Source organism: Cyprinodon variegatus, unplaced genomic scaffold (assembly GCF_000732505.1).
Source record: "Cyprinodon variegatus isolate N-32 unplaced genomic scaffold, C_variegatus-1.0 Scaffold1, whole genome shotgun sequence".
Lineage (NCBI taxonomy): Eukaryota > Metazoa > Chordata > Actinopteri > Cyprinodontiformes > Cyprinodontidae > Cyprinodon > Cyprinodon variegatus.
This window is the reverse complement of record NW_015150454.1, coordinates 818,812-829,799: the sequence shown is the minus strand read 5'-3', so window position 1 is coordinate 829,799 and position 10,988 is coordinate 818,812. Positions and strand designations below refer to the sequence as shown.

The following is a 10,988-nucleotide window of genomic DNA, read 5'->3' as shown; positions in this document are numbered from 1 at the left end:
AGATGGTTCAAAAATACAAAGGGAAATGTGGAAATAGTGATATTCATTCCATAGTTTAATGTATGTATATGTAAAAGATTAACAGACCTTTTATCTATATACACAGCAGAAATGGTAGCAATTATTATTAGTTTACAGTGGGTGGAGGAGGTTAGACCGGACAGGGTGGTGATTTGCACATATTCTAAAGCTGCAAGAAAGCATTCATTCAGGAGGAACTAGTAGGAAAGACCTTGTTATAGAAATTCGTCATTTTGTTTAGATTATTTAGATATGGAATAGATGTACATTTATGTTGGGTTCCAGCACACAAAGGGATGAGAGGAAATTAAATAGCAGACAAGTTAGCTAAAAAAGCTTTAGGAAAGCAGAATATAGATCAGATTCCGTTTGGGAAAGGGGAAGGTAAATCAATCATTAAAAAGAAACAGAATTTTGGCAAAAGATATGGCATGAAGATAAGAAAGGGAGAAGATTATATAGGGTTAAAAAATCTGTAATTGTTAAAAATTATGGAGAAATAAACAGAAGGGAAGAGGTAATTTATACTATATTAAGAACTGGTCATACCTACTTGAATGAGTTTTTGTTTGTACTAGGGAAGAGAAATAATGATTTGTGTGAGGGTTGTGAAAGAAAAGACAATGTCGATCATGTTTTGATGGATTGAATTAAATATGCACCTGAAAGAAATAGGATGAGGAAAGTAATTATGGAAAAAGGGACAGATTGGAGTATTAAAGGAATTTTAGGGACAGATGGAGATAGGGAAGAAAATTTGGTTATTTATAAAGTATTGTTTTTATTTTTAAATAACACACAAATAAAAAATAGAATATAGTAGGTTGAACTATAGAGCTATACACACATGTACAGTAGGTGGCGGTATGCACCTATAAGCTGTTTGCAATCCGCCATTCGACATAGAAGAAGAAGATGTGCATTGCCGCTTGCTAGCTTGTGGGCTAACAATAATTGTCTGCTAGCAATTCTCTCTACTGTTGTTTTTATTGCAGTTATTCGTTAGTTTTCCCGCATTGAAGTAACAGTACATTTTTATTTGTGTGTTATTCAATATATGGGCGTATTCGGAACCCTAAAACAGGTAAGTTGACCATTTTGCTTGGAATAAAAAGCTTGTAAGCATTAGCATCTCAAGTTTTAGTCACGACGTTACGAGCGAAACCTAACAAATTAGAGCGCCTCCCCCACAATCCTAAGCAAATGTAGTAATTGTTCGAAAATAGAAATAAGCCCAAAGTTCGTGGTGTGGGCCAGGGCTCAGTGCTGACACCTATTTATCGATTTACCTTACATGCCTTCGCCCTATTACAGCTTCAGCTTCTCCTTCGAAGTGTTTTCTTTGACACGTTGCAATCAAACAAAGAGGGGATCTTATTTTATAACTTTATCTGATACATGGGTATATGTTAGATTTTCTTCAAACACTTGTCAACAATAGATTGTAAAATTGACTGATCGTGAGTGGGGGTTCACCTATATTAGCTTCAGACCTCAGGAAGGACCAGCTTTCCAAACACTCTGGAATGCAGTCCATATCTTCCCATGGAGTTTGTACTCTATGGATAATTTATTAAAAAAAAAATCTTTAGGTTTTTCATATTTTCTTGTGTTCTATTTTCTTATTAAATGCACATTGCTGTGTATTTTGTTTGGTGATCCTCGATGCAGTTTTGTGGCAATACCATATGGAAACCACTACAAAAATGAACCTTTTATTCATTTAACTACTTAATTTGTACCCTTAGGATATGTTTCTCCTCCCAATATTAGAGTTCTGTCTTTTATCTTTTAATGGAGATTTTTAAATCGATAAGACTGACATGCTTTTTTGAAATTTTTTATGTTTTGTTTCTTTCAGTAGGTATGGAGATTGATGGACATGAGGTGATGACACTGGAGCTTCAAGACTTCAGGGAGCCAGAAAATACCACAAGTTAGTGACATTTTTTAATTATATGATTATTTAATAATATGTGATTTCCTCTTTGCCAATTAAAGCCCCTTTTGTTTGGTAAAGTAACCGTTTTTTTTATGCCGGTCATATTCCTCCCGAACCTCCAGAAGTGATCCCACATTCATTTAACCTAACATGATGTTCTTTATTCCCATTTAATCACTTACCACATCTCTTTCCTAAAGAAAACAGTTTCTTACCGATGTAGCTACCAATGCTTGTCAGTTTAAAGTACTTAAAGGAGAAGTTCGGTTTTTTACACTTTAAGCCCATTTTCTGTAGTGTCCAGGATGAAATCGAATGATCGACACCAAAAGTTTGACAATTGCTCCTGTCTCTGCTTTTTGGCTCATTTAGAATCACCCCCTGGCTGCTTTAGAATGGCTAGCATAGAGCATGTCCGATAATGTCCTGAAAACAACCTTAAACGTTCTTTTTTTAAAATATGCTACTCACCGGGTCGTCAGCGCTGTTCAATGACGTTCCAAAAAAAGTTTCGTGAAGAAAAAACGTTCCTGTAGTGTTTTATTTAGCATTTTGTAAATCCCATTGAGTTCTGTAGGAATAGTCAATATTCCGCTGCCACCGGAAACGGAAATGGGGCCTGTTTACACAGTTGTAGTCTTTTCGCTTCACTCTGTGTACTCCGACGTCGAGAATCAAGAATCCACCTTTCGTATTCCATTTTCAGAGTTTTTTAAAGTGTTTAACAGAGACGTTAGCACCTCGACGTCGGAGTACACAGAGTGAAGCGAAAAGACTACAACTGTGTAAACAGGCCCCATTTCCGTTTCCGGTGGCAGCGGAATATTGACTATTCCTACAGAACTCAATGGGATTTACAAAATGCTAAATAAAACACTACAGGAACGTTTTTTCTTTACGAAACTTTTTTTGGAACGTCATTGAACAGCGCTGACGACACGGTGAGTAGCATATTTTAAAAAAAGAACGTTTAAGGTTGTTTTAAGGACATTATCGGACATGCTCTATGCTAGCCATTCTAAAGCAGCCAGGGGTTGATTCTAAATGAGCCAAAAAGCAGAGACAGGAGCAATTGTCAAACTTTTGGTGTCGATCATTCGATTTCATCCTGGACACTACAGAAAATGGGCTTAAAGTGTAAAAAACCGAACTTCTCCTTTAAGAATTTTAATGAATTATAAAGAGACTAAAGAAAAAGCCAAAATGTAGTTTGTATATAATCGTGCATCATTTTCTGAATGCTTTATCTTGTACCTCATCGGACCCTGTTTGTGTTATTTTGGTTCTTACACTTGTTTTGGCCTGTGAGTCTTAAAAAGAATATGATTAAATGCATCATCAAAAGAATCGTCATAATCAGTGACTGCTTGCAATTTGATTTTTCTCATAGGGGCACAATGGCCCAGAGTTTAGCTTGCTGCAGTACAGAAACTTTATCCATGTGAAACCTATCTGATTAACCTACATGTTGAGAGATATGTATTTTGTCATACTAGGTGGGGAATTTTGATTAGTTTGAAATCAGAAAGCCATGCAGTACAATTACAGTCTCACAGGCCAGCACTTAAGACCCCACTGGGGTTGATGTTTGAAAGTAACTAACCCATTTTAAAGCCCTCTGCTGTAGGGGCTCTATAGATTATCGTAAATCAATTTAAATTGAGGCAAATCAAATGGATGTTATAATTTCTTGTATGTTATCTGTGCTTACACCTCAGAACTGTTTTTATTCTTTCGCAGAATACATGCACACTGTAAAATACGAGCCTTCCTCATCTGCACTTGAAATCCGACGCAAAATAAGGTCATGCCTTGAAGGTCTGAATGATGAAAACCTACTTAAAAAACCAGTGGTTGTTTTGGAACGACTCCCTGATTTTGCAGTTCAAACCATTCAACCACCAACAGCTCAGCAGTTCTACAGCGAAATAGAGTCCCCCAACAGCTCTGACTCTGACATGCTGTGGGAACCAGGAGAGGATTCCGGAGATTCGGATTTTGGAGTTTCCAAAACTAAAAAGAAAAATTCAAAATGTAAGCAATTCAACAAAGTGACAGTGGCTCCACCATTAACGAGCATCAAAAACTGCAGCGTTGCTGGCAACAGTGGTAACGGCATCGGCAACATCAGTAACACTTCCAGCAAGATCAGTAACATCAACAGCAGTAGCAGCGCCAGCAACAGCAGCAGCACTGACAGTGCCAACAAATGTAAGAACAGGTCTATTAACCATTACACAAACAACATTGGAATTGCTAAAGTCTCTCATCTCCACATTTTTTTGTATGTTTTTTCCACAGCCCTTGAACCATCCCCCATCATAGTGTCGTCTGCTTTTGCTAGCCACTCCAGTGAAACAAGAAAAGTGCGGCCTGATTTACCAGAATTGGAGATCACTGTAAACATGACAGTCCTGGCCAGAAGGAGAGCCATGAGGTGGCAAAGAGGCAAGATATTAGAGATAATCAACAGAGGTAATCAACAGAGAAATTTTATGCCTTTTTTCGTTGAATAGAAAAACTTGTGTTAGAGGAGCAGTTTAACTCGAACCATAGTTTTTTTAATAACCAGTCTTTGCTCCTCTCTGTATCCACTGGGGTGAAACCGAATCTCAAGATCTATATTTTACTTTAGAAATAGGATGGCTCAGCTAATATTTTTTTCTTATTTATTTCATTAAACCTGTGTTAAAAATAGATTTCTGGTTCTAAATCGATTCTCTCATAATGTAATTATAGTATCAATATGTTGCAGAACTACATGATGTTTTCACTTCAGTTTTTTTTACCGTAATTCAACCAGATTAAACATAATCCTGCCAGGGCCTAGGACAATTTATGCTGAACTAGAGATCAGTGGGCCTCTGTGATATTCTCCAAACAAAGTTGATGCAAGTTGGGCAGAAATTATGGCCGCCAACAATGTTGGAAAGGTCAAGAAGTAAGAGCTATGCATTGCTGAGTGCTGTCACTGGAAGACCTATCGCTGCTGGTGGTATCAGAGTGTAGGCAGACATTTATAGTCAATACAGAAATACCAGAGTGGCTGTCTGTTAGAGCATTAAGCCCTGAACTCATTGAATCTGTCTGATATCCGTGGTTGTGACGTTTAGCGCTCATTGAGAGTAAATGGGAATGAACACAATGGACAAGATTTTCTGTGACTGAGATAGACCCCAGGTCTATTTTAGTCTCACAAGCAGCAACTCGGCAGCAATTTCATGGGTCTGACAGGAAGAGAGATACAGTTTCAAATAGGGCTGCAACTAACGATTATTTTAAAAATCGATGAATCGGCCGATTATTTTTTTGATTAATCGATGAATATGACAAAAAATATTTTCTATATTTTATACTCTTTATTCCAAAATAAACATTTTTGACAGAACAAACAAGCACACAAGTACAGGTTGCTCATTAACTGTACTGGTGCAATATGAAAAATAAATGTTTGTGTTAAAACTACGCAAACTTGCATGAGAAATGAAGCTGTACATCCACAAAATATAGGCTACTTTGTTTCATAAAGCGCAAAAAAAGACAGGCCCCCCCATTTCAACAAATGAGGTTTTTTTTTTAGACTAATAGAGTTCTGCCTTTTAAGACAGAAAAGTATAGCAGTTAAAGTTGCTACTTGAGAAAATACTGAACCATAGAGATAAAAATAGCCCTGTGATTCAAATTATAAATTGTATTTGGAATAAAAATGAGAGAACTAGGGGTGCTAAAAAACACATCCTCCAAAGACAGATATTTACATGGGAATGTGGCATATAATTAATTGACATATTACTGATCTTGCTGGATTTTATTCTGCTTTACTTCCATAAATTACAGGATCTTTACTTTATCTTTGCCAGAAGATTTAAACTTTAAAAGCCTTGCCCTCATAATTTGCAAGTTAATTTATTTATAAAGTAAATATAAACGCTGCTTAAGCTAATTCAAATGAAATTAAAAGTAAAATAAGTAGCCAACCTTATCACTGTCTGTAACCTACTAACAATGTAAGGAAAGCATCAGATGAGCTACCTGAGAATCTAACGTTACGTTTCCCCTTTAAAACCAAACAAACATGGCCGCTCACCCTGCTGATCAGCTCTCTTCACTGCCATAACAGTGGTGGTTCCGGGCCATGTTAATTTGTTTTGACAAAAGTTGCATGTTACGACTTTTTTCGCTTTACAAAGCGCAGGCTATTTTAATTATTGTGATCAATTTGCGCCGTCAATCCCGGCGCATGCGCGCTTATGCAGTCTGTACGCTGAGGGTAAAAGTCCTGCTGCTCTGACTGCAGCGCTGAGAGGGACTCCTGCAGGAGCGGGGGGAGGCGCCCCACGGCAGAGTAGGAATGATACATGCTTTCACGTAAGAGTCTCCAAAAGCCGCCAGTGGCACCGTAAAAAGTCGCCAGATTTGTCGCTAGTCGCTTTTTTGAAAAATAGTCACTGGAGGGGTCTGAAAAGTCGCTGAGTTGGCAACACTGCGCCTGCAGTGATGGCTCGCTCTGCCGTATTTTTTCTTCTTCCCCCGCTTCAGTCAAGTGGATGTGATGACGGCGGCGGCGGATGACGCATTAATCGCGCGACACAACTAATCGATGATGAAATTCGTTGCCAACGCTTTTAAAAGTCGATTTTTATCGATTTTATCGATTCGTTGTTGCAGCCCTGGTTTCAAAGTAAAACACTTCCGCTTCGGGGGAAATGTAAAATAACATCTGTCAATTACAAAAGAAAACAGTCTGGTTTGGAGTCTCACAGAGCATATTTAGTGGGAGGGTCAGACCCGTGCATAAACAATTGATAAAATATTTAAAAAAACAATACTTTATCAGTGATAGGAGTTCAGGAGGAAAGAAAGCAGATAAAGTAGTGATGCTCTTTGAGCCTTGCAAATATGAGGTACAGCAAAGGAGAGCACAGCTTATTTGTTACTAAACCCCAATTATTTTTTTCTTTTTTTAATCAACAAACTTCAGTAAGACCGAAAACAGGTATAGTAAAATAATGATCGTCTTTGAGCCTCACTAAAAAGCAAATAAGGGACAGAGTGGAGGTAAGCACATCTTATCACTCCCCACTCCTTAAAAATATTTAAAAAAATAAACTTCAAACAACAAACTCCACTGATCTCTCCCTGAGGACCACCCATTTAACTGTCCCGCAGCCTTTATTGTTGCATTTTCCTTTTTCTTTAAATGTAGTTCCCATTTTATGTATAATATTCCTATAAACATTTTCGATCTGTTCTAGTTGCTGCACAGACTCATGAAGCGGAGCTTTGCTTTTTAGCTGCGCCGGCTGTTTTTTATAATGCCTAAATTATTGGAAAGAAAAAACCCAGAAACAAAACGACTAAAAGCTATTTGTATTGAAAATAAAAAAAACATTTTTCTGTCCATGAATTTGCTCTCTCCTGTGGTGCAGTATTAGCTTCCCCTAGTTTAGATCTCCTGTAAAGTAGTCTTATCTTCTGATCTTTAACAAACTTCTCTTCTTTTATTTTTACCACACCTCATGCCAATGTTTTTATGTGCTGTTTACGATTCTTTTTTTCGTTTGTTCTGTTTTTGGTCTTTGCAGATGATGGAAGGGTTAAATATAAAGTGATCTTTGAGGAAAAGGGCAAGAGTTTGGTATCAGGACACCACATCGCATTCGACACCAACCCAAAGCTGGAGCGGCTGTACGTCGGAGCCCGTGTTTTAATCCAGTCTCCAGAAGACAATCAGTGCTTCTTGCCTGGACTTCTGGCTGAGCTTCCCAGCAGGAAGAATCGCTTAAGGTCTTGGATCAAATACGTTTATATGCATTTATGAACCCTCATTATTTGTTTTTTGGACTGATGACTTTTTTTTCCTAAATAACTTGATGTTTTTCAGGTTTTTGGTTTTTTTGGATGATCACACACCACTGTATGTCAGCCTACCTTCACTTTACCTGGTGTGTAGACAAAGTAAGTTTGACTGTCTCCTCTTTTTTGTAATATTTTTTAATAAAGGAACCATATTATACAGTACACAGTTAAAGAAAAAAATACAGATCAGTCAGATCAATTGCATCAAATATTAAATATTGTGAAAACTATGCTGAATATATGTATGGGATGGAAAGGAAGGAAAACAAGCCACATTATTTGATGACAATAAAAAAAACAGTTGATCTGCAACCTTAAAGCAATAAACCATCTAATTGTATGCATGCATGCATTATTTTATTTTATTTTTATTTCTTTTACAGTGGATGATACTCTATGCGACCTTCCGGATGGCCCACATAAATGCTTCATGGAACAATATCTGAAGACTTGGCCCTATCCACACCTTACCCACTACAAAGAAGGGCAAAGCCTCAACATTGAACTAAATGGAGTCCATCGGAAATGTCAGGTTGAGACGGTTGATTGCAGCTTGATGAAGGTTGTGTTTGAGGTTAGTACTGTTAGGGTTATTGAATAACAATTATAAAATTAATGTGTGTGCATATGAAACAGTGAAGAAATAAGATGCTACATTCTGTCCTGTGATTCAATCAGGAGGGTCATTCTAGACTTGCCTTCAGCCAGAAGGCATTTACAGGGTCATAAACTTTTATGACCTGCATCCAGTAGGTCATGAAGCAGAGTCACACTGTCTTATGACCTGCATCCTGCCAGATAATCATTACAGGGTCTTCTGTTTAAGACCCGCCCTATTATGTTATAAACTGTTAATAAAAGGCTCTGCTATGAAGGGAAGAGTGAGAAAAGTTGCTGGTTGTGAGCCAGCAGTTCTTCTCCCCTGTGCAGAGGCTGATGTTGCAAATCCCTGTCTGTGTTTGATCATTTCGTCCTCTTTAAACTCTTAAACTCAAATTTCTCTGGATTTAAACCCAACAAGTACACATACATTTTTTAGATTTAATGTCTTTGAATTATGGGTTCTGATCCAAACATTTGAGGAGTTGGAAAGGATTTTGTACTATTGCAAGTAAATTAGCCAGACGTAGGTAAAGTACTTTATGGATTGGAGATTGACTTTTTGTAGTAAAATTTGTTTTATGTGATATGTGATCAACTCCAACAAAAATAAATGCTTTTAATCTCTCTTCATTCTTATCTGGCTTTGATTGTAAAGCCATGTATAAGAAGAAAAAAGGTATTTGCCTTGAAGCTTGCGTAATGCACCTTTAAAGTGTGTAAATACCAATAAAAAATATATATTAGTGGTGGGTCGTTTTCAGCATTATGTGAAATAACGACATTGAACGTGACATGCTGTTGGAGCCTCTTAAGAATTAGATTTATTTTTTTTGTTGTTGTTGCTAAATTATTACTGTTAAAGATCTAAGGTTATGTGAACGGTAGACCTATTGTTATTTGTTTATCTCATTTGACCCTCCTTCTTGTCAGGCCGCCTCCTGCTGTGATTACCAAGCAGAAGCAGCTGCTGTGGTTGATCCAATTGTTTTATTCAACTCAGATTATTTCTGTTATTTTTATCAGAAAAGGAAACACCTTCTAAAACCACAAAGCTCTCCGCGAGTAATTTTATTTTTGAGTGAGTCAAAAAGCTCCTCCTGGCATTTTTTTATTTTTGGGAAGTTATTATGTTGCCAGAGTAGCCGTAACAAGTAGAAAAACGTCCTTGATGACTTGAAGAAAAGCGCAAGGTTGGGGGATCCAGCCGATCCCTCACAGACGAACAAAGAAAGCAGCCAGTGGGCTGCGAGTACAATCAGCTGATTGAGTTTATCAATGAAAGCGCCGCGGTGTTGCAGAGAAACAATCGATCACTACCGAAAGCAAAGTTGTTGAATTAGGAAAAGGATTGTTTGTTGATGAAGTTTTTCTAAAGTGATGGGATCTATGTGATCATTAATGATGTCTGACCCTGAAACCACGCCTGCATCTGAGGACATGTTAAACATGGATGCAGCTATAAAGACGCAGGGTTTACTTCAGCGAAAATGTATTGAACAGGTTTCTCAAGCCAGACTTACTTTTACTTATTATTTAGGTAGCACACATATATCATGAATTTCTTTGGCAGAATTAAAATGAACGATATTAATCTAGATTAATTCCAAGATTACAGTGAGATAAATTTCAAGATAAAAAAAAAATCTATGCCCACCATTTATTTATATATATATATATATATATATATATATATATATATGACAAAATGCTATTTTTTCTTTTAATGTGCCTGATGGTCTGTATATCAGGCACATTACACTTCCTGTAATACAAATGTCATCAGTCTGGCATCATCTGCCCTTTGTCTTTATGCGCTGGATGTATCTTTGTCTGTCTGTCTTTTTGCTTTGTCTAAAGAATTTTGAGATGTGATTTTGATGTATTTTATTATCCCTTCATCACACAGGAGAATGGGGAGAAAGACTGGATCCACCGAGGCTCCATACGTCTGGAACACATGTCCAAGTTCTTGGAGATGAAATTGAACCAAGACTCCAATGCAGAAAATTCTGACCCTAAATTCTGACCTATTGATTGACATTAGGGAGACTAAAATATTCTTTAATGAATTTTTGGCAAATGTGATCCCAATTTCTTCCCTTTCGTATTTTCATTTGTTGTCCTCACAATATGTTTAGTTTAGTTTATCATTGTTTTTAACTTTGTTAATAATTTTTGAATCTGCATCTGGTTCTATCATGTACATTTTTGTTTTTTCATTATTAAATGGAAAAGGTTTTAAAATGTTTTTTGTCTGTCCTTCTGAACTACTTTTTGATTGCTTAGTGTTAGTCAAGCCAAATTTTATTCATCTAGTGCATGCATCATCTTTCTGCATCTTTCTAAGTTTGTTGTAAAATTTAACTGTAAACCTTTATATCGGATTAGTGCTCATTTGTATAAGTTAAGCACAGCTGCGGGCAAAAAAAAAGTATAAATAGCTTAAAGGGGTTTTGTCATTTAAAGAGTTTGACTTTGATCTAGACACTGAATGTTTCCGAGCTGTGCTTTACTGTTATGTTTTTGAACTGATTGGAAGTAATAGGTGAATAGAAAACCTTTA

At 37.0% G+C, this 10,988-nt stretch overlaps 1 protein-coding gene across 3 annotated transcripts in view; it reads left to right on the top strand.

Annotated features, from left to right (window-relative positions):
• Positions 1–937: 937 nt before the first annotated feature.
• LOC107087901 (histone-lysine N-methyltransferase SETDB1-B-like) overlaps positions 938–10,988 on the top strand; it is a 23,008-nt gene continuing 12,957 nt past the window's right edge. Inside the window, exons 1-8 of one of the 3 annotated variants that reach the window (XM_015379936.1) lie at positions 938–1,105; positions 1,886–1,957; positions 3,704–4,174; positions 4,265–4,438; positions 7,549–7,750; positions 7,848–7,921; positions 8,206–8,396; positions 10,332–10,977. In XM_015379936.1, coding sequence (XP_015235422.1) covers positions 1,888–1,957; positions 3,704–4,174; positions 4,265–4,438; positions 7,549–7,750; positions 7,848–7,921; positions 8,206–8,396; positions 10,332–10,451 — 1,302 coding nt within the window. In that variant the 5' untranslated portion in view covers positions 938–1,105; positions 1,886–1,887 and the 3' untranslated portion in view covers positions 10,452–10,977. Of the gene's footprint in view, positions 1,106–1,882; positions 1,958–3,703; positions 4,175–4,264; positions 4,439–7,548; positions 7,751–7,847; positions 7,922–8,205; positions 8,397–10,331; positions 10,978–10,988 lie in introns of those variants that run through there. The other 2 variants (XM_015379776.1, XM_015379857.1) reach the window with 2 other exon arrangements.